The 24921-nt window shown below is 40.4% G+C and overlaps 1 protein-coding gene across 3 annotated transcripts in view; it reads right to left on the bottom strand.

Moving 5' to 3' along the window:
- The window catches only part of LOC112218226 (ceramide kinase), a 34201-nt gene extending 15417 nt beyond the window's left edge, over positions 1 to 18784 (bottom strand). Inside the window, exons 1-2 of one of the 3 annotated variants that reach the window (XM_024378850.2) lie at positions 18466 to 18784; positions 17378 to 17506 (exon numbers count right to left, since the gene is read on the bottom strand). In XM_024378850.2, the coding sequence (XP_024234618.1) occupies positions 17378 to 17506; positions 18466 to 18616 (280 nt within the window). In that variant the 5' untranslated portion in view covers positions 18617 to 18784. Of the gene's footprint in view, positions 1 to 2427; positions 2473 to 17377; positions 17507 to 18465 lie in introns of all 3 variants that reach the window. The other 2 variants (XM_024378852.2, XM_024378853.2) reach the window with 2 other exon arrangements.
- Positions 18785 to 24921: the final 6137 nt, after the last annotated feature.

Raw genomic sequence — 24921 nt, 5'->3', positions numbered from 1 at the left:
CCAAACAATACCATAGTTAGCACAATGCCTACATTAATGGTGCCTCTTATTACCAGTTTATGGCCCTTTCCTGCATCATCATTATCATGATCCGAGTCTGCATTCATTTGACTTTGTGCCCACTGCCCAGCTCAGTTCTAGAACAGCTCTATAGGAAATCAGAAACATTAATGACCTCTGAGTGACTTCTATGTTCATTATTGCACTCCATAAAATGGCCTGTTTGTGGCACAACGGAGGCCATAAGAGTTACATTATAATAAAAATACAGTTCATTTATGCCTGCATACCACAACCCGACTAGCTGAAATCGAATGCCGTTTGCGTGCTGAATGAAGTCACTTTTCAGCTATCACGACCTGTTTATGACATGTCACTACGATGACATTGTCATATAGTCTTTGATGAAAGTCTCCCGTTGCCGGAAGTGACAAAAACCCCCATTGGCTGAGTAGTGTAAATAAGAGGCCCCTACAGAGGAGAGGGATGGTGCAGTGACTTGGCTCAACAGGCTGCGAGGCACTATCCGTGTACCTTTACACACAAACCTGAGGACACGGATTATGTGACAAGAGGCACGGAGGGAGAGGGGGTTTTGGAGAGGTTGTAGTGTGAGGAAGAATTAAATACACAGATGAGTATGGAGAGACTTCAAAAATCCTGAAGCCAATGTCATACAACATTCATGGAAGAGATACGTGCACAGGTGTCAATTTAGGATTCAGGCCAGGGTGCTAAGACACAGACCGAAGCGACAGGGCATGACTCAAGTCACTTTTTATGTGTATGGGTTTTTCTTGGCACAAACTCAAGGTCACGAGCATAAAACTGATCTGGTTAATGATTACCTCAAAGAGAGACTCAGTTGATGGTGCTAATCCTGACAATGTCTCCCAGGACCTAACTGAGAAACACAACGATAACAACATGCTCGGAAACAGTCACCAGAAAGAAATTAAAATGAGGAAATCTGAGATTGGTAAATCAATGTTTGGACTTCTTGAAGAATATAATGTATAAATGACTAACGAGCTTAGTTCAACTTTTTGTAAGCAAATTGTAAACAAACTGTATAGCTTCAAAACATGGTTTAAACTATACTTTTGATCTCATGGATGGTCGGTCTTTGCATCCATAACTCCAGCCCCGACCCTCAGCTGTTTTCCAAAACCGTGTTAATGAAAATGAAACAATAGGAACCATTTCTGTCTGGGCCTAGACACACAGCAGTGTATGTATGTATGTATGAATCACTGGGATGATGCCCCATTCAATTACATACCTTATCCACTGAGGGTGCAAAAGCCTCAGTGAAATCTCACACTGTTGCACAATGGGATGAAAATGCTACACAGTAGCAGGAGGCAAGAGCAATACAAAAGTGGAATGACATGATAAATATCAGTTTATATTAGCACGAGAGAGACAGAGCTCTAATAAGAACAAAGGATAATTCCCTCTAAAAATGTTACTGCTGTGGTTCACGGGCAATGAGGGTGCCAGTAAAGTAACGCCGGAGAGACACTAAGTATCACATTGGTCACGTTGCAATGCACAGCCTATTCACATTTAATGATGAAGCAAAGTGGCAACAGGACACAGGAGTGTCATTGTTCTGTTTGCTACAGGTTGTTAACAACAGATGGCTCTCCTACCCCGGTGGAGGTACGGAGAGCCCAAATGAAAACCATACATCCAATGTGATGACTCAGCAAATTGTAGGTGTTAAACACACAAGACGGAAAGCACCTGATCATTTTTAAGTTATGAGCATTAAAACACGTAGATTTTATGTCTCCAAGTTGAAGGTGCGCCATCCCTTTCACAAACCAGGTCAGGTCAAAGCAATTAGGTCAGAGAACATTTTATGTTCACAAGGTTCCCCCCTTTTCAAACAAACGTGTTGCAGAGAACATGGTTCATCACGCCAATTTTCTTTAGATATTGTACCAACACATCTCCCTAGGACTTCCTTGACCACACGTTTTGTACATACTTATTAACTTTGTGAACGTACTGAGGCATTTATGATGTGGTTGTGTGATTCCCTGTGGGAACATCACTGCTGACTAAGGGCAAGACATAACAGCACAATCCACTACAGCTAGGACCACTAGTCACCACGACACAAGCAGCTAACTGTATTTGATGTAGGCCTACATAGGCTAAATAGGATGTAAGGGACCTTTTTGCGATGACTTTGAAGTCATACTCGTCAAGCTGAACTTCAAAATCCAGCCTGAATCAGGAGACCTCTAATCATAGCAAATGTTTTTCAATTTCATCTCGCCAACTTTTCTGTCTTCTAAATCTGATCTGATCTAGAGGAACCCCATCAAACACAGCTGGCAAAAGTGCTTCAAACTACTCACTCTAGCGAACACATGTCACCCAATTCTTTGACCACATTGTGGTAAGTGCTCCTACCTGACTCTCCTTTGTCTCTGCGCAGAAACTTAGGAAAACAGAAACCTGGAAGGGGAACAGTGTTATTGTGTTATTGTGGTTGGTTGCACCAAGATGAGCAAAAGCTTGATATTTAACATTTGAATTGTAAAGCAAGCCAATGCAGGATGTTCTGAAAGTTTTTTTTTTGCAAAATAAAACTTTCAGAACATCCTGCATTGGCTTGCTTTACAATTCAGCCAGGGGAGTTCAAAGTTAAGTAAGCGTTTTTTCCTCAGTAAACCACAACAATGGCACCACAATGAATTAATTGGAGGCCAAGATGCAGCAGATTTTGTTACTGAAGTCAGTAGTGTGTTCGAGGTATAGAGCCAGCATTTGATTAAGCAATCTCTACTCCAAGATAAGGTCTTGTGTCATTCGATCCCTTTCAGAATGGGAAAAAAATAATCCTATGAGAAATGCGTAGAAATGCATTTACCCTTTAGGCCTTTTGTGAAAAAAAGTTATTTTATCAAAGACTTCATTCCCCTTCATCTGGAAAGAAGATCATTTCAATAACGCTCCTTGTGATTGCTCATTTTCATGTTATGTTATGTCCTTGAAACATCCAGATATCTCTGAATTGGATGCTCTTTTTACAGCTCCTGAAATGAATAGGCTCGACTCCAAAGCCCATCCATTGTGAAATAAATGGAGAGACCTTTGACAGCCTCAAGATGTAAGATGGCAGATAGAAGGCATCCAAAGAACTAACACGATACGGGGAGGCTACTAGTCGATCTCTACACAGATCTGGTGCCTTCAGAAAGTATTCACACACCCCTGGACTTCTTCCAAATTGTTGTGTTTCAAGCTAAATTTAAAATGGATTAAATGGAGATTGTGCCTAGGCCAGTGACACACAATACTCCATGTCAAAGTGGAATTATTATACCTTTTTTACATTTTTACAAATGAGTCAATAAGTATTCAACACCTGTATGGCAAGCCTAATAAATAAGTTCAGGAGTAGAAATGTGCTTAACAAGTCACATAATAAGTTGCAGGCACTCACTCTGTGTGCAATAAGTGTTTAACATTTGAATGATTACCTGATCTCTGTACCCCACACATACAGTTATCTGTAAGGTCCCTCAGTCGAGCAGATTCAACCACAAAGACCAGAAAGGTTTTGCAATGCCACACAAAGAAGGGGACCCATTGGCAGATCATTAAAAAAAGCAGACATTGAATATCCCTTTGAGCAAGGTGAAGTTATTAATTACACTTTGGATGGTGTATCAATACACCCAGTCACTACAAAGATAGATGGCTGTGATAGGAGAAAACTGAGGATGGATCAACAACATTGTAGTTATTCCACAACACTAACCTAAACGACAGAGTGAAAAGAAGGAAGCCTGCACAGAATAAAAATATTCCAAAACACACATCCTGTTTGCAACATGGCACTAAAGTAAAACCACAACAAATGTGGCAAAGACATTAACTTTATGTCCTAAATACAAAGTGTTATGATTGGGGCAAATCCAACAACACACCACTGAGTACAACCCTTCATATTTTCAAGCATGGTGGTGGTTGCATCATGTTATGGGTATGCTTGTCATTGGCAAGGATTAGGGAGGTTTCCTTGGATAAAAATAAACAAAATAAAGCTAAGCACAGCCAGTATCCTAGTGGAAAACCTGGTTAAGTCTGCTTTCCAGACAAATTCCCCTTTCAGCAAGACAATAACATAAAACATACACTGGAGTACCTTACCAAGATGACATTAAAAATTCATGAGTGGCCTATTTTTGACTTAAAAGACTTAAGACTTAAAATGTCTGTCTAGCAATGATCAACAACTAATTTGACAGAGCTTAAAGAATTTTTAAAACAATAATATGCTAATATTATACGATCTAGGTGTGCAAAGCTCTTAATAAGATACTTACCCAGAAAGAGTCACATGTGTAATCGATGCCAAAAGTGATTTTAACATGTACTGACTCAAGGGTGTGAATACGTATGGAAATTAGATATCTGTTTACATTGTCAATAAATGTGTAACAATTTCTAAAAACATGTTTTCACTTTGTCATTATGCACTATTGAGAGTAGATGGGTGAGACAAAATAAATATGCAATACATGTTGAATTCAGGCTGAACAACTTAATGTGGAATAAGTCAAGGGGTATGAATACTTTCTGAAGGTACTGTATATCTTCCACATAAGAAGCCATTACATAAGTATTACAGGATAAAATGTGTAACTATGATAACTTACAGCTATTGCTTTAACAGATAAGATGGCACCAAAGAGGATGGCTGACGTTTTACATGCACCTAACCAATTGTGCTATTTTGTTTAGGTTTTGTCTTGTTTGTAATTTATTGTTTTACTTATTTTGTACATAATGTTGCTGCTACTGTCTCTTATGATCGAAATAACTTCTGGAAATCAGAACAGCGATTACTCACCACGAACTGGAAGAAACCTTTTCCTTTAACGAGTCCGACGAGAAGGATATACTGCTCTCCCGGGAACAGGTGCAAATCCCCATTTTTTGTGAAGAAAAGAGGACACAGATCGGGCAGCTTTCTGAGAATCCGTAGGCGAGCGAGTAAACGCCATCCATTCTACTTGCTAACATGCAATCATCGGAAAATACGATTATCCTGACATTAAGAACTGTAACATCTTATGTTTCACCGAGCCGTGGCTGAACGACGACTCGGATAATATAGAGCTGGCGGGATTTTCCATGCACCGGCAGAACAGAGAAGTTACGTCAGGTAAGACGAGGGGTGGGGGTGTATGTCTTTTTGTCAATAATAGCTGGGGCGCGATGTCTAATATTAAAGAAGTCTCGAGGTATTGCTCGCCTGAGGTAGAGTACCTTATGATAAGCTGTAGACCACACTATATACCAAGAGAGTTCTCATCTATATTATTCGTAGCCATCTATTTACCACCACAAAACAAAGCTGGCAATAAGACCACTCTCAACCAACTCTATAAGGCCATAAGTAAACAAGTAAATGCTCTCCCAGAAGCGGCGCTCCCAGTGGCCGGGGACTTTAATGCAGGTAAACAAATCAGTTTTCCAAATTTTTACCAGCATGTCACATGTGAAACCAGAGGAAAAAAAACTCTAACCACCTTTACTCCACATACAGAGATGCATACAAAGCTCTCCCCTACCCACCATTTGGCAAATCAGACCATAATTCTATCCTCCGGATTCTTGCTTACAAGCGAAAACTAAAGCAGGAAGTACCAGTGACTTGCTCAATACGGAAGTGGTCAGATGACACGGATGCTACAAGACTGTTTTGCTTCCAGACTGGAATATGTTCTGGGATTCATCCAATGGCATGGAGGAGCATACCACCCCAGTCACCGTGCTTCAATAAGTGCATCAACAATGTCTTCCCCACAGTGACCGTATTTACATATCCCAACCAGAAGCCATGGATTACAGGCAACGTCCATATTGAGCTAAAGGCTAGAGCTGCCACTTTCAAGGAGCAGGACACTAATCCGGATGCTTATAAGAAATCCTTCTAAGCCCTCAGACGAACCATCAAACAAGCAAAGCGTCAATACAGGATTAAGATTGAATCCTACTATACCGGCTCTGATGCTCGACGAATGTGGCAGGGCTTGAGAACTATTACAGACTACAAAGGGAAACCCAGACACGAGCTCCCCAGTGATGCAAGCCTACCAGACGAGCTAAATGCCTTTTATGCTCGCTTCGAGGCAAGCAACACTGAAGCATGTACGAGAGCACCAGCTGTTCTGGATGACTGTGTGATAACGCTCTCGGTAGCCGATGTGAGCAAGACCTTATAACAGGTCAACATTCACAAAGCCGCAGGGCAAGATGGATTACCAGGACATGTACTCAAAGCATGCGAGGACCAACTGGCAAGTATCTTCACTGACATTTTCAACCTCTCCCTGACTGAATCTGTAATACCTACATGTTTCAAGTAGACACCATAGTCTCTGTGCCCAAGGAAGCGAAGGTAACCTGCCTAAATGATTACTGCCCTGTAGCACCCACGCCTATAGCCATGAAGTGCTTTGAAAGGCTGGTCATGGCCGACATCAACACCATCATCCCAATTACCCTAGACCCACTCCAATTCACATACCGCCCCAACAGATCCACAGATGAAGCAATCTCAATCGTACTCCACACTACCCTTTCCCACTTGGACAAAAGGAACACCTATGTGAGAATGCTGTTCATTGACTACAGCTCAGCGTTAAACACCATAGTGCCCTCAAAGCTCATCACTAAGCTAAGGACCTGGGACTAAACACCTCCCTCTGCTACTGGATCCTGGACTTCCTGACGAGCCGCCCCCAGGTGTTAAGGGTTGGCAACAACACATCTGCCAAGCTGATCCTCAACACTGGGGTCCCTCAGGGGTGTGTACTTAGTCCTCTCCTGTACTCCCACAACTGCGTGGCCAAACACGACTCCAACACCATCATTAAGTTTGCTGACAACACAACAGTGGTAGGCCTGACCACTGACAACAATGAGACAGCCTATAGGCTCACCAACGAACTATCATGGTCTAAACATATCAAGACAGTCGTGAAGAGGGCACGACAAAACCTTTTCCCCGTCAGGAGACTGAAAAGATTTAGCATTGGTCCCCAGATTCTCAAAAAGTTCTACAGCTGCACCAGCGAGAGCATCCTGACCGGTTGCAGAGGGTAGAGCGTACAGCCCAGTATATCACTGGGGCCAAGCTTCCTGCAATACAGGCCCTCTATACCAGGCGCTGTCAGATGAAAGCCCATAAAACTGTCAGAGACTCCAGTCACCCAAGTCAGACTTTTCTCTGCTTTTCTCTGTTTATTTGGTAAATATTTTCTTAACTCTTCTTGAACTGTACAGTTGGTTTGTAAGTAAGCATTTCATGGTAAGGTCTACACTTGTATTCGGTGCATGTAAAAAAGTATGATTTGATTTTGAATAATGTCACTAAGTATTTTCACGTCCGGATGAAAAGCATGCCTAAAGTAAACCGCATGCTACTCGGGCCCAGAAGCTAGGATATGCATATAATTTATAGATTTGGATAGAAAACACTCTTTAGTTTCTAAAACTGTTAGAATAATGACTGAGTACAACAGAACTGATTTGGCAGGCAAAACCCCAAGCACAATCCATCCAGGGAATTCTTTGAGGTCACTGTGTTTTCCAATGGTTTTCTATGGGGGACCTGATTTAATAGGGCCCAGATTGCAGTTCCTATGACTTCCACTAGATTTCAAGTCTTTAGAAATTGTTCAATGTTTTTCTTTTGAGAAATGAAGAAGTAGGGCTGTTCTTTGTAGATGTCACTCTGAAGGGCTTTAGTCTTTTGTTGCGTGTGAACTGGAACGCGCTTCACGTTGTTTTTATCCGGTATTAGAAACAGTTTAGTTTATTCCGTCTTAAATGTTATCATTTATATACATTTTAGGATACCTGAGGTTGGATTAGGAACGTTGTTTGAAATGTTTGGACCAAGTTTACAGGTAACTTATTAGATACTTTGTAGTCATGTTGGAACCAGTATATTTCAGAATCAAACGCGCCAAATAAATGGACATTTTGGGGATATAAAGGACTTTTTATCGAACAAAATGACCATTCATTGTGTCACAGACATTTGAGATTGCAAAAAGAAGATCTTCAAAAGGTAAGGCATTTATTATATGGCTATTTCTGACTTTTGTGTCGCACCTGCCTGGTTGAAATATGTTTTTCATGTGATTGTATGCGGGGCGCTGTCCTCAGATAATCGCATGGTTGGCTTTCGCCGTAAAGCCTTTTTGAAATCTGACACGGTGGCCGGATTAACAAGAAGTTAAGCTTTATTTTGATGGATTACACTTATATTTTTGTGAAGGTTGAATATTGATATTTCTGTAGTTTGAATTTGGAGCTCTGCCATTACACTGGATGTTGTCAAATCAATCCCAAAAACGGGATTCGCGCCTAAGGGATCCATAAGAGGTTATTAACATTGCCCAGCTGAAAAAGACAGTATTGCAGTCTTTCCCAACTCTCTCTTTGTGGACCACCAGATTTTGTTTTAGCCCTAAACTGGCACACCGGATCCAAAAAAAAGTGACATTTCTGGTGGTCCCCAAGGAGAAGGTTGGGAATGGAAAGTACTGCACTATTGTTCGGTCATCAACTTTTGTAGAGAATCACTGTACTATGTAAATCGCTGAGAAATATATTTTACGCTGGTCTACGAAACCAAAAGTAAAAGACACAAAAACTAAACTAAAGCATTAAAATAACACATTTCTACAGGGCATTCGGAAAGTATTCAGACCCCATTAACTTTTTCCACATTTTGTTACGTTACAGCCTTATTCTATTCCACAGAAATGAGGTGGGATAAGGAGTGGGAGAAATTCAAACTAGAGGTCGACCGATTAATCAGCATGGCCAATTAGTTAGGCCAGATTTCAAATTTCCATAACAATCGGTAATCAACCTTTTTGGACGCAGATTATGGCCGAATACATTGCAAATCCATGAGAAAACTGCGTGGCAGGCTGACCACCTGTTACGCAAGTGCAGCGTCAAAAGGACCTTGTGATGAGCCAAGGTAAGTTGCTAGCTAGCATTAAACTTATCTTATAAAAAACAATCTTCACATAATCACTAGTTAACTACACATGGTTGATGATATTACTAGGTTAACTAGCTAGTCCTATAATCAATGTGGTGCCTGTTAATTTATCATCGAATTACAGCCTACTTCAACTTCGCCAAATGATTTTTATTTAACAAAAGTGTATTCGTAGAAGAAACACATTCGTTGCACAAATGTCCCTAACCATAAACATCAATGCCTTTCTTAAAATCAATACACAGAAAAATGTTTTTTTAAACCTGCATATTTAGTTAAAATAAATGCATGTTAGCAGGAAATATTAACTAGGGAAGTTGTGTCACTTCTCGTGTCTATGCAAGCAGAGTCAGGGTATATGCATTCATTTGGGCCGCCTGGCTCGTTGCGAACTGTGTTTTTTCCTAACAAAGACCGTAATTAATTTACCAGAATTGTACATAATTATGACATAACATTGAAGGTTGTGCAATGCAACAGCAATATTTAGACTTAGGGTTGCCACCCGTTCGACAAAAACCCATTCCAAATTTCACTGAAAGAACAAACGGTTTGTTTTCAAAATGATAGTTTACGGATTTGACCATATTAATGACCAAAGGCTCATATTTCTGTGCGTTTATCATAATTAAGTCTATGATTTGATAGAGCAGTCTGACTGAGTGGTGGTAGGCAGCAGCAGGCTTGTAAACATTCATTGAAACAGCACTTTACTGCGTTTGCGAGCAGCTCTTAGTACAGCGCTGTTTATGACTTCAAGCCTATCAACTCCCGAGATTAGGCTGGCAATATTAAAGTGCCGATAAGAACATCCAATAGTCAAAGGTATATTAAATACAAATGGTATAGAGAGAAATAGTTGACACATAATTCCTATTATAACTACAACCTAAAAATTATTAACTGGGAATAATGCGAGCCGTAGGTCATTAATATGGTCGAATCTGGAAACTATCATCTCGAAAACAAGACGTTTATTCTTTCAGTGAAAGGAACAGTTCTGTATTTCATCTAATGGGTGGCATCCGTCAGTCTAAATATTCCTGTTATATTGCACAACATTCAATGTTATGTCATAATTACGTAAAATTCTGCCAAATTAGTTCACAATGAGCCAGGCAGCCCAAACTGTTGCACATACCCTGACTCTGATTGCAATGAACGCAGGAGAAGTGACACAATTTCACCTGGTTAATATTGCCTGCTAACCAGGATTTCTTTTAGCTAAATATGCAGGTTTAAAAATATATACTTCTGTGTATTGATTTTAAGAAAGGCATTGGTGTTTATGGTGAGGTACACGTTGGAGCAACGACAGTCCTTTTTCGAGAATGCGCACTGCATCGATATTATGCAACACAGGACACGCTAGATAAACTATTTATATCATCACCCATGTGTAGTTATATCTAGTGAGTATGATTGATTAAGTTTAATGCTAGCTAGCAACTTACCTTGGCTTCTTACTGCATTCGCGTAACAGGCGGGCTCCTCGTGAGGCAGGTGGTTAGAGACTAGATAACCGTAAGGTTGCAGGATTGAATCCCTGAGCTGACAAGGTAAAAATCTGTCATTCTGCCCCTGAACAAGGCAGTTAACCCACCGTTCCTAGGCCGTCATTGAAAATAAGAATGTGTTCTTAACTGACTTGCCTAGTTAAATAAAGATGTCCGATTTCCGATTGTTATGAAAACTTGAGATCGGCCCTAATTAAATCGGCCATTCCGATTAATCGGTCGACCTCTTCACATGAAAGTACAGCTCAGTAGAGTACATTACAGTAGAGTTCAGTACGGTACAGTTAGGTCTGGCTAATATGGCCTAAAAATCATATCTCCATTTTTTTCAAATCTATGGGCGATTCTCGATATATCTCAATTTTTCAAAACGTTTTCTCCAAATAAATGTTGTACAATTAAACGGTGTCACGCCCTGGTCTAAGTATTTTGTGTTTTTCTTCATGTATTGGGGTCAGGCCAGGGTGTGGCATGGAGTTTTTGTATTGTGGTGTGTTTTGTCTTGGGGTTTTGGTGTGTATGTATTGGGATTGTAGCTAGTGGGGTTATCTAGCAAAGTCTATGGCTGTCTGGAGTGGTTCTCAATCAGAGGCAGGTGTTTATCGTTGTCTCTGATTGGGAACCATATTTAGGCAGCCATATTCTTTGAGTTTGTCGTGGGTGATTGTCCTTAGTGTTGTTGTTCCTATCTCTTTATTTATTTACACAAGTATAGGCTGTTTCGGTTTTCGTTGCGTTCTTTGTTTTGTAGTGTTTTTGTGTTTATTCGTGTTTCACGTTGTTCATTAAACATGGATCGCAATCTACACGCTGCATTTTGGTCCGACTCTCCTTCACACCTAGAAAACCGTAACAAACGGTCAAATACACTGCATTACAAACAGTTAGCAGAAATCTAATGAATTTAGGGCATGTGAGGTTATTCCTAGGATAAATAATAGCCTTCCCCAACCATTAGACACACTAATAATTTAATGATTTTATCAAAATAGTTTAACCAGCTTTTTTTGTTGCAATAATCACTGATCTGGCTTTGAAGTCTATGAAAATGCTTTTTTTGGTTCACATTTAACTAGAACCATGCACATTCACAAATAATGACTGACTTCTTGTAGCAGGCGTTAGGCTATAGAAAAATAACACAGGTCTCCTCAACAATCGCCCAAGCCCAGTGCTTGTGATTAGCCAGCTAATCTTTATATTTCAAGTTTAGCCAACTTGGGATCTATTTGCAAGCTAACACGGTTGAACAGTTGAATTGTTATGAACAGACCCTTCTGTCGGTCTCCCAACATTTTGAAAAGCATGTTAGCCTGTCCACTTTTTTCATAGGTTTGATGGATTCTATTAAAATGTAACATGTTTCAAGTTAAACTGTACAGTCGTGGCCAAAACTGTACAGAATTACACAAATATACATTTTCAAAGTCTGCTGCCTCAGTTTGTGGCAGCAGTGTCATGGCAATTTGCATATACTCCAGCATGTTATGAAGAGTGATCAGATTAATTGCAATTAATTGCAAAGTCCCTCTTTGCAATGCAAATGAACTGAATCCCCCAAACACATTTCCAGTGAATTTCAGCCTTGCCACAAAAGGACCAGCTCACATCATGTCAGTGATTCTCTCGTTAACACAGGTGTGAGTGTTGATGAGGACAAGGCTGGAGATCACTCTGTCATGCTGATTGAGTTTCGAATAACAGACTGGAAGCTTCAAAAGGAGGTTGGTGCTTGGAATCATTGTTCTTCCTCTGTCATTCATGGATACCTGCAAGAAAACATGTGCCGTCATCATTGCTTTGCACAAAAAGGGCTTCACAGGCAAGGATATTGCTGCCAGTAAGATTGCACCTAAATCAACCATTTATCGGATCATCCAGAACTTCAAGGAGAGCAGTTCAATTGTTGTGAAGGCGGCTTCAGGGCGCTCAAGAAAGTCCAGCAAGCACCAGGACTGTCTTCTAAAGTTCATTCAGCTGCGGGATCGGGGCACCAACAGTACAGAGTTTGCTCAGGAATTGCAGCAGGCAGGTGTGAGTGCATCTGCACACACAGTGAGGCGAAGACTTTTGGAGGATGGCCTGGTGTCAAGAAGGGCAACAAAGAAGCCACTTCTCTCCAGGAAAAACATCAGGGACAGACTGATATTCTTCAAAAGTTAAAGAGATTGGACTGCTGAGGACATTTTCTCTGATGAATCCCCTTTCCAATTGTTTGGTGCATCTGGAAAAAAGCTTGTCCGGAGAAGACAAGGTGAGCGCTACCATCAGTCCTGTGTCATGCCAACAGTAAAGCATCCTGAGACCATTCATGTGTGAGGTTGCTTCTCAGCCAAGGGAGTGGGCTCACTCACAATTTTGCCTAAGAACACAGCCATGAATAAAGAATGGTACTAACACATCCTCCGACGAGGAACGTCTCCCAACCATCCAGGAACAGTTTGGTGATGAACAATTCCTTTTCCAGCATGATGGAGCACCTTGCCATAAGTCAAAAGTGATAACTAAGTGGCTCGGGGAACAAAACATCAATATTTTTGGTCCATGGCCAGGACACTCCCCAGACCTTAATCCCATTGAGAACTTGTGGTCAATCCTCAAGAGGTGGGTGGACAAACAAAACCCCACAAATTCTGACAAACTCCAAGCATTGATTATGCAAGAATGGGCTGCCATCAGTCAGGATGTGGCCCAGAACTTAATTGACAGCATGCCATGGCAGATTGCAGAGGTCTTGAAAAAGAAGGGTAATCACTGCAAATATTGACTCTTTGCATCAACTTCATGCAATTGTCAATAAAAGCCTTTGACACTTATGAACTGCTTGTAATTATACTTCAGTATTCCATAGTAACATCTGACAAAAATATCTAAAGACACTGAGGCAGTAGACTTTGGGAAAATTAATATTTGTGTCATTCTCAAAACTTTTGGCCATGACTGTACGTTGGGTTGGGCCTACAGAAATAAATGCCTATAAAAATGTATTTTTCCAACAACAACAAAAAATAAGTTAAGGCAAGTTAGTTGAGAACAAACTCTTATTTACAATGACGGCCTACCAAAAGGCAAAAGACTTCCTGCGGGGATAGGATTAAAAATATAGGACAAAACACACATCACGACAAGAGACAACACTACATAAAGGGACACCTAAGACGACAACATAGCATGGCAGCAACACATGACAACACAGCATGGTATCAGCACAACATGGCAGCAGCAGGTTTAGTTTGGCAGCTGGGGTGAAAGAGGAGCAATTACGATAGAGGAAACCATGTCTAGATTTAACTTTAGCCTGCAGCTTTGATATGTGCTGAGAGAAGGACAGTGTACCATCTAGCCATACTCCCAAGTACATGTATGAGGTGACTACCTCAAGCTTTAAACCCTCAGAGGTAGTAATCACACCTGTGGGGAGACCTGTTTATCCACTTCTCCACCAGACAAGGCGGTGACTGAAAATGTTGTTGTGTTGATTGATGCAAGAAACCACTTTACGAAATAATCCCATACCCATTATTACAGATAATCAGATAAATTATACTACCCTCTGCCTATTGGCTACGTACCTTATTCAAGCCCATCTCAAAATAGAACACTGATTCTTTAAGACAAAAAAAAACCTCTTACCTAGAAATGTACACGTTTGTGCTCTTATAGGAAGCAATCACTCCATTGCTGACTACAAAGTATCCATAACTGGGCTAATAACTCACTAACTAGCAAAGGATCTGAAGAAAATGTGCTCATGTGGCTACATGCAGCTCTTGCTTTGATCTCACACCAAGCACATCTTCTCACAACCACAGCTGTAAACACAGTCCAGTTCAAAGTAAATGGCACAGATCCATATATGGCAATAGTCTGCATACAACAAAATCTCTTGCATAGTTAATTTTGTTTCGGTATGTTACACTGAAAGTGGCTAATATTGCTTTGATTCGATCACAATTCCCAAAATAAAGGGAAACGTTGCCAGTGTTAACAGGCAAAAATCGTTGAGTGAAGTTCAATCTCATGCTTCTCTCAGTGGGATGATATTTCTTCTGCACTGCAGTCCCGGGGGCACAGCTTAGAGGGAACATTAGTCTTGACTGATAAGGGCTGTGGAAATATAAGCTCCTTGTCTGCAAAATTAACAAAACAAGGCTATGACATTGTACAAGCAAACGCCACTGCTGAGGTTACCACCTTTTTGAAGATTGTGTTTCACGATAACATAACCAGCTGATACTACAGTTTTGATAACTTAATCTTAAATGGCACTTGTTTTTTTATTGACTGACTATACACCGAGTGTATAAAACATTAAGAACACCTGCTCTTTCCACGACATTGACCAGGTGAAGGTTATGATCCCTTATTGATGTCACTTGTTAAATCCACTTCAAATCAGTGATGAAGGGGAGGAGACACGTTAAAGAAGGGTTTTTAGGCCTTGAGACAATTTGACACCTTGAGAGTTCATGCCCCGACAAACTGAGGCTGTTCTGAGGGCAAAGGGGGGTGCAACTCAATATTAGCAAGGTGTTAATGTTTTGTACACTTGGTGTATATGAGGCAATTTAGCAATTACGATTTGTTATCTGTAATAGCTATGATAAATTAGGCATTTATTGCGCACTGTTGGCATATAGAGAAATGCCCAATTTTTTTTCCAGTGCGGGCAGTGAGTCCCATTTGAGCACTTAAAAAATAAAAGAGTGAGTACTCGAACAGCCCATCCCTAGTACAATAAAGTACATTATTGTGTTCTCAACTCTAGTGTGCTCTACTGTGTACTGTTCTGAAGTAGAGTTAGGCGGTTTACAGATTTTTATATCATTATACAAAAAATTGAAAAATACCATTGGGCATCTTACCAGAATGCTAACAAAATTAGCTCAAGTAATAGCGAATTTCCATGAGGCTACTAGCTAAATATGCCAATGAGCGCAAACGAAAATAAACAAATTACAATTACAGGCAATCCAGCTAATAAAGTTATACATGTATAGGTATGCGGCTACCGAATGTCATTTTTGGGGATTTTTTATTATTATTGAAAAGCGAATGTGAACGAGAGATATTGAACAAGATAAAGATGTTGACACGCTTGTCTGCTCTGAAACAGATCTAAAAATGCTTATTTTTGTCATTTCTTCTCGGCATCAGACAAAGTTTGTGCTTCAGTAGCACTTCTCGTTTTGAATGAGAATTCACAAATGGGCATTCCATCAGCAGACAGCTCTCGTGACTGATGTGTTGCTTTTTTCCTACCTATTTCTAAGTGTAGACAGCAAGCCTACTTTTCTCCGGTAAAGTTCAAGATTAACTAGCTGGCTACATTCTTTCTATGATTAACATTAGAAATATGATGGCCATGCATCATTTGTTTGGCAAAAAAACCTTGCAAGGTCATTTACCGTGTCTGCCAGCCAAATAGCGTTGCATTTATCATCTGATGAAAATGAAGCTATTTTCAGACTAATTTACTAATGCATTTTTCCCTCTATTGAAGCAAACACAACACACAGCTGGACTCACCTGCTCACGCTTTCACCTGATGTGCTATTTACAAAAAAACTGGTCCTGGCTGGACCAAATCTGAACCAATCATGGACATCTATGTTTTGGCCAAGACAAGGCTGGTACGGACCAGACAAAAAAATCTACATCTGTGGAAGTTGAAATTAAAGCAGGTCTGGACTAGGGCTGTTAGGGTGACAGCATTACCGCCACATCGGCGGTTACGAGTCATGACGGCAGTCAAATTCCACGTGACCGTTTAGTCACGGTAATTAGGCTTCTCCAAGCTCTGTCGCTGCTGATAGTCATTATTAGCCTACCAAACTTGCTTGCACTCAGCAGTCTATTGTCCCTCTGACATCAATGCAAATGTCATCAAAAATCTAATCAAACACTTCGTTAGAGCCCATGAGCTCATGTTGGGCAAAATTTCTATAGGCTATGTAAATTGTGTGAGAAAACAAGAGTGATGGCCTTTATTAAAAAGATGATCCCATCAGCTTTCTATAGGCTAGGCCTACTATATTTATTTCTCAACTTTTCTTAATATTAAGCACATAGCTTATCTTTACAATAGGATTATATAGCCTACCTGGCTGGCATGAAAATGAACCATTGGAAAAGCGTCCTCCATTCGACTTGCCTAGTTAAATAAATAAAATAAAAATGGGTGACAAGATTAGCCTATCACTTGTGAAAGTATTTCGTTATACCCCCAATAACCTCTGCATGTGACCAATAAAACGTTGATTTGATGATATATGATCACTTGTGAATGATGCCCAGCTTAAGGCAAGGAACCATTTCCTTGTTTGACCGCTAGGTTTTATGGGTATTATGACTCATACTGTGGTACTCTATATGCTTTGCCCCTCATCTGAATCTCAAGTGACAAGAGATTTGCTATGTAGCCGATTGTTCAGACATGTGGGCCTGTCATTGAATCTTATTATTTTTTATTTATTTATTATTTTATTACCTTTAACTAGGCAACTCAGTTAAGAACAAATTCTTATTTTAAATGACAGCCTAGGAACAGTGGGTTAACTGCCTTGCTCAGTCAGGGGCAGAAAGACAGATTTTCACCATGTCAGCTCGGGGATTCGATCTTGCAACCTTTCGGTTACTAGTCCAACGCTCTAACCACTAGGCTACGCTGCCAGGTAATACATAAATAACATCCTAGAATTATGATTCTTTGTGTATTTATATGCAGTGTCTTTAGACTAACAACATCAACACAGTAGCCTAAAACATTGCACGTCTAATTTGCAAGGGCTATGGTGGTTATTACCGTGTGAGGTGATGAAAAATGTCAGCCAGCTCATAAAGAAGAACTCCGAGGCCAAATTGTGCGCCATCCAATTGACCCGACATAGCGAGGCTATCCAAGCCAGGGCCGCAGCCGCACTCTGCGGACCAGCTGTCAAACAACAAACAGCTCAGAATCGGCTTGCTTTCATTTAAAATGAAGCTCTGGGCAATGGATAGAGGACTTAACTCCACTCCATGGTGAAGGAAGTTTATGAATGATGAACTTCAGTGAAGCTGTGAGGAATCTAGCTCCGATTACATTATTCGCTCATTCTCAATTCTTCCAAAAATGTCAATTATGAAACACCCATCTTGTACATATATGTTTGTCCTCTGTAGTTGCGTACCTATTTTTTCAATAAACGTTAATCAAATACAACCACTGACTGTTTACACTTGGCTGTTGCTCCAAGATGGCAACTAAGCAGAAATGCGCATGTGCCCATTGTATATCAACAAGGAAACAGTAGGTGGTGGTATTTGATTAACGTTTATTACATAGGTACAATGTGGGGATTTCATAATTGAAATGTTTTGAAGTATTGACCTTGTGCGAATCGATGTAGTCGGAGCTAGATTCCACAAAGCCTGGTCTCGGCTCCACGCTGTTGAAGTTCTTCAGAAACTTCCTTCACCATGGAGTGGAGTTTAGTCCACTAGTCAATGGATCGTCTTGCTGTTATAATACTCAAGCATATATATAAGAAAAATAAACGAGTACATGAAACTGTTAATGTCCTAACGTTAGTTGTCGGTGTCGGATAGGCTATGGGGCAATTAACTACATCGACCTTATACTTATAGGGCAAATTTAGGCTGTCATTCGTTGACAATAACAAATGTTAAGAGCATGCAACGACTAATTTATATTGCCTATATAATAACATTCAGAGGATTATGTGCATGCCCACGTCATGTGTTTACGCGAATGTGGATAGCGGATATACCCAACAAAGAAAACAGGCTAAATCCCCAGTCCCTCGACCTCTCAACGTCCTTCATCGTGCACCGCGGAATATTTTAATAACATCTTTGCACTTCATAACCAGTTTATCTTTTGACACTTACCGACTTTAAATGGGTGATGTATGCCCCCAGAAACGCGTTTTTTCTTGGTCGCAATCTCTTTCCATGTCAGAAGCACACGGTTTAACGACACTTCGAATAAGCTGTTTTTCAGTAGGAGTTGGGATGCCAACAACCGTGGTTGTTTTTCCATGTCTTCACCAAGAAGCGACAGAACTGGATGACTATTCAGTAATTTATCGGGTTGTCGAGACACCTTTGTCTACAGAAGGAAACAATGTTGCTGTTTTCGACAACGGCAGTGCCACAATTGGATAGCGGATTCTTCATTCACCATAGGGGACGAACTAAACATTACGCACAGCGTCACGACGTATTCTAATTTTGGTGCTGGAGAGAAATGTTGAAATGACGGACAGACAGCTTGCTCTGAGAGCAAATATTACGTGGTGGAAAAAGTACACAATTGTCATACTTGAGTAAAAGTAAAGATACCTTAATAGAAAATGAATCAAATTAATGTGAACGTCACCGAGTAAAATACTACTTGAGTACATTTTGTTAAGTATTTGATTTTACGATTCTTAAGTATCAAAGGTTAATGTAATTGCTAAAATATATTTGAGTATCAAAAGTATAATTATCATTCATTTCAAATTCCTTATGGTACTTTCCTTCAGTCAAATGACAAAATCATCCTCTAGCTGCCTCATTGGTGGAATGTTATTAGTATTTTTCACAACTTCATAATTAATTAACATTATTTCAAACCTGCCGAACATCCTGTTTTTCTATGTCAAACGGGTTTGCTATATTTCAGTCTTCTGTGATGTATAGAAAGTGTAATATTGGGATTCTAACTCAAAATCCAATACATTTGAACTCTATATCTGACATGGTACAAGATCTTATTTTTTAAGCCCATGTGTGTGAGGTGTATACGTTGGTTTCAAAGTAGATTTGTGATCCTGATTTAGCACACTCCAGTCGAAAGGTTGTTAAGCAAACCAGGCGACAATATAACAGCATTTGTGTTTAGTGAGTCCACCAGGTCAGAGGCAGTAGGATAATCAGGGATGTTCTCTTGATAAGTGCGTGAATTGTACAATGTTCCTGTCATGCTAATCATTCGAAATGTAATGAATATCCTGGAAACATGGTGCCAGAGGAGATGGCTGCCGTTTTATGGGCTCCTAACCTATTGTGCTAATGTGTGTTTTTTCACATTATTTGTAACTTATTTTGTACATAATGTTTCTGCATCCATCTCTTATTACCGAAAAGAGCTTCTGTATAGCAGAACATCAATTAATCACCTTGTACTGGATAAATATTATTTTTCTTTAACGAGTCGGATGCGACAGGATTTACTTCCGACAAGGCCCAAATCCCCGTCACTCACATGAAGAAGAGATGGAGATATCAGGAACATAGGTCGGGGTGGACATGTAAGAATCTGACGGCGAGTGAGTAATCCCCCTCTACCATCAATCCTATTAGCCAACGTGCAATATTTGGATAACACAATGGATAAGCTCAAGTCATTTTCCCAACAATTGTTTATAGACAGATTATTTCACTTATAATTCACTGTATCACAATTCCAGTGGGTCAGAAGTTTTAAACAGCTTGGAAAATTCCAGAAAATTATGTCATGGTTTTAGAAGCTTCTGATAGGCTAATTGACATCATTTGAGTCTATTGGAGGCGTACCTGTGGATGTATTTCAAGGCTGACCTTCAATCTCAGTGCTTCTTTGCTTGACATCATGAAAAAATCAAAAGATATCAGCCAAAAAAAATTGTAGACGTCCACGAGTCTGGTTCATCCTTGGGAGCAATTTCCAAATGCCTGAAGGTACCACATTCATCTGTACAAACAATAGTACGCAAGTATAAAAACCATGGGAACACGCAGCCGCCATACCGCTCAGGAAGGAGACGCGTTCTGTCTCCTAGAGATGAACGTACTTTGGTGCGAAAAGTTCAAATCAATCCCAGAACAACAGCAAAGGACCTTGTGAAGATGCTGGAGGAAACAGGTACAAAAGTATCTATATCCACAGTAAAACGAGTCCTATATCGACATAACCTGAAAGGCCGCTCAGCAAGCAAGAAGTCACTGCTACAAATCTGCCAGAAATAAGCCACGGTTTGCAACTGCACATGGGGACAAAGATCATACTTTTTGGAGAAATGTCCTCTGGTCTGATGAAACAAACATATAACTGTTTGGCCATAATGACCATCGGTATTTTTGGAGGAAAATGGGGGAGGCTTGCCAGCTGAAGAACACCATCCCAACCGTGAAGCACGGGAGTGGCAGCATCATGTTGTGGGAGTGGCAGCATCATGTTGTGGGGGTGGTTTGTGGGGGTGGTTTGCTGCAGGAGGGACTGGTGCACTTCACAAAATAGATGGCATCATGAGGTAGGAAAATTATGTGGATATATTGAAGCAACATCTCAAGACATCAGCTTGGGTCTTGGGTCTTCCAAATGGACAATGACCCCATGCATACTTCCAAAGTTGTGGCAAAGTAGCTTAAGGACAACAAAGTCAAGGTATTGGAGTGGTCATCACAAAGGCCCGTGGGCAGAACTGAAAAAGCTTGTGCAAGCAAAGAGGCCTACAAACCTGACTCAGGTACACCAGCTTTGTCAGGAGGAATGTGCCAAAATTCACCCAATTAATTGTTGGAAGCTTGTGTAGGTTTAAATGCAATGCTACCAAATACTAATTGAGTGTATGTAAACCCACTGGGAATGTGATGAAAGAAATAAAAGCTGAAATAAATAATTCTCTCTACTGTTATTCTGACATTTCACATTCTTAAAATAAAGTGGTGATCCTAACTGACCTAAAACAGGGAAGTTGTACTAGGATTAAATGTCAGGAATTGGGAAAAACTCAGTTTAAATGTATTTGGCTAAGGTGTATGTAAACTTCCGACTTCAACTGTAGTTTCTTATAGTCTGACGTAAAATTAACACCCAAGTGTCACACCATGATCTGTTTCACCTGTCCTTGTGCTTGTCTCCACCCCCTCCAGGTATCGCTTATTATCCCCAGTGTATTTACCCATGTATTTCCTGTCTCTCTGTGCCAGTTCGCCTTGTTTGTCTAGTCAATCAGCATTTTTGTGTCTGTGGCTGCTTTTCCCAGTCTCTCTTTAGTCGCCTTCTTAGTTTTGACCCTTGCCTATCCTGACCACTCTGCCTGTCCTTGACCTCAAGCTTGCCTATCGTCTTGTACCGTTTGGACTCTGACCTGGTTACTGAACCCTTGCCTGTCCTGACCTCTCGCCTGCCTGTCGCCTGGCACTGTTTGGACTGAGCTGGTTTATGAACTCTCGCCTGTACCCGAACTGCCTTTTGCATACCCCTTTTGTTATAATAAATATCGGAGCTCTACCATCTGCCGCGTGTGTCTGCATTTGGATCTCACATTGTGCCCTTATACCAAGTAACGCAGGCTTGTATCAGACCACTTAAATGTCTTTGATAATTGAGGGTGCATCACCAAATGTCATCATTGCAATAGTTTTTCCAACATACATTTTATAGCCTGATTTAGCACCATATTCACATATTAATTGGAATATATTTGGAATCGTTGTCTTAGCCTCTGCTATGTACACGATGATGTCGTTTGCATACTGTATATATCTTGTGTTCCTTTGGACCCACCTGCAGACCATGAATGTTTATGGCACTTCGAATAGCACCCGCCAGAGGTTCTATACTAAGGATAAATAATAGTGGCGGGAGACAGTCTCCTTAACGATTTCCATTGCATATTCCCATTCGTTCTAACAGATGATTTTGGACTTGAATATCTCAACTCTATCCATTTCAAAAAGCGCTCCCCAAAACCAAACTTCTATAACGTTGCTAAAAGAAAGACCCAGTCGACGTGGTCAAATGCCTTTTCAGCATCAAGAGATAGTATAACTGTTTGTTTGAGTTGGGTCTTAAGAGTAATTGATAATATTCAGAAGCCGTCTTATATTCGACGTTGAGTGACGTTCTTTAATGTACCCGGTTTGATCTGGATTGATCAATTTTGTCACTGCCTACTCAATTATTTTTGTTAATCTTAGTAAGGATTTTGGAGTCACAATTTAGTAAACTTAACATTACTGTCTAGTAGTGGGTCCTTACCTGGCTTCTTTAACAGGGTGATGGTTGCTTCACACCAAATATCTGGGTATTTATTGTGCTCTATAACCTCATGAAGAACCCCTCTGATCAGCAGTATTAGCTCTTTAATGACATTTTTATAGAACTCACAGGGGAACCCATCAGGACCTGGACATTTCCCATTTTTCATGCTTCTGATGGCCACTTTGCATGTTCTGTGTCAGTAATGGGGGCGTCTATAATTTCCTTATCTTCATGCGATAGCTCTGGCAGCTTCAAATGTGTGAGAAAGTCCTCAGGAGAGGAAACATCTATAGGTTTCTTATGTAGGGTCTCGTAGTACTCAGAAAATGTCTTATTTGTTTCATGTGTACAAGAAGTAACTGCCCTGCACAGTTCTGATTTTGGGAATACATCGTTCAACTGCATCCTTTTATAGTTACAGTGCAAGAATTTTCCCTGGTTTGTCTCCATCAGTATAGTATTCATTTCGGGCAAATGTTATAGAACCCTCAGCTTTGTGAGTAAGAAGCGTAATTAGCTCCAATTTCTCTGCAGTCAGCTGAATTAGTGTCCCCTTGTTTCTTATGTCTTTCTTCTAATTGGAAATGTCTCTCTAAATCTTCTCTTGTTTTTGTATACGTACTTTTTTGAGCAGAGATGAATAAGCCTTAGCACTCTGCCATAAAAGGGTTGGGCTGATAACTTCTGTTGAATTAAATTCCAAAAACTTAAGTTCAGCTTGAGCAACCCTTTGAAAACAAGTTTCTCCAAGGAGAGAAAGGTTTAGCCTCCACCTGTATGTATCAGGTTGTCGATCTTTTAACTTAAGTTTTAGGGATACCCGACTATGATCTGAGATGGTGATGTTATTAATAATACTGTGTTCTGCCTGATGAGCTAAGGTCTGAGTGATAATACAACAAGTATATCCTAGAGTAAGTCCCACGAGGATTTGAAAAGAAAGTATATTTTGTTGTTGGGTTTAACTTTCTCCAAACATCAATAAACCCCTGTTCTTCAAAGTGAAACTGAACTGCTCTAGACATTTTTAATATGGGACCACCTGGTCATGACCACCAAATGTGGAGATAATGTGCAATTAATGTCACCTCCAACTACACAATGTGTATTTGAATACTTAGCAATATCTAAGAAACATATATTAATAAATTGCGGGGAATCATCATTTGGTGCATACAAATTAGCTAAACTAAATTATATGCCAAATAATAGACACTGAATGATAACAAACAGTCCCTCTGAATCAGTTACCTTATTTTTCAATGTAAAAGACAACCTCTTATTAACCAATATTTAAACACTATTTCAATTTTGAGGAGGAGTGAGAGGAGAGGTCTGACCTACCCATTCCCGTTTAAGCTTTTTGTGCTCCTCGTCTGGAAGTTGTCCTCGTCTGGAAGGTGGTATAATCCCAATGGAGCGCAGGAAGGACTTGGCATCAGGTACAGAATCAAAGATGTGGGTCTTGCTCTCATGGGTGACTCGCAGCTTCGCAGGGAACATCAGAGAGTATGTGATGCTTTTGACTGCCAATTCTCTCTTGATCCCGTTGTAATCTTTTCTCTTCTGCAACAGCTCTGCAGAATAGTTATTGAAGGTAGATATGCGCTTGTCCTTGTAGAATAGTTCTCCCTTGCCTCTCGACAGCTGCATTATCTCCTGTTTAGTTTCGAAGTTGAGAAGGTGCACAATGATAAGCTGCGCCTCTGTGTGTCCTTTGCTCTGGGCCTATTCTGGGCTGCAGGTGCCGTTATGTGGGCCCTCTCCATGACCAAAGTTGTAGCAGCATCGATTTCCAAGACATCCCTCAGCATCTTGTCCACAAAGGTAGACATGTTCTGCCCCCTTACTCCATTGGTTTTGACCCAAACATTTTAAAATTATTATTACGTGAAAAGTTTTCCAATAAGTCTCCCTTCTTTTGCAATTCCTCTACCTTGCAAATCAGGTAGTTAATAGCCTGGTCTTGTTGTGTCAGCTTTTTCGTCATGTTCCTCATTTTTCTTTTCAATGTGGGTCAAATCAAATCAAAAGTATTTATATAGCCCTTCTTACATCAGCTGATATCTCAAAGTGCTGTACAGAAACCCAGCCTAAAACCCCAAACAGCAAGCAATGCAGGTGTAGAAGCATGGTGGGTAGGAAAAACTCCCTAGAAAGGCCAAAACCTAGGAAGAAACATAGAGAGGAACCAGGCTATGAGGGGTGGCCAGTCCTCTTCTGGCTGTGCCGGGTTGTGATTATAACAGAACATGGCCAAGATGTTCAAATGCTCATAAATGACCAGCATGGTCAAATAATAGTAATCACAGTGAACAGGTAAGGGTTCCATA

The sequence above is a fragment of the Oncorhynchus tshawytscha genome, linkage group LG19 (genome assembly GCF_018296145.1).
Source record: "Oncorhynchus tshawytscha isolate Ot180627B linkage group LG19, Otsh_v2.0, whole genome shotgun sequence".
Lineage (NCBI taxonomy): Eukaryota > Metazoa > Chordata > Actinopteri > Salmoniformes > Salmonidae > Oncorhynchus > Oncorhynchus tshawytscha.
The sequence above is the reverse complement of the archived record's forward strand: the minus strand, read 5'-3'. Positions and strand labels throughout refer to the sequence as shown.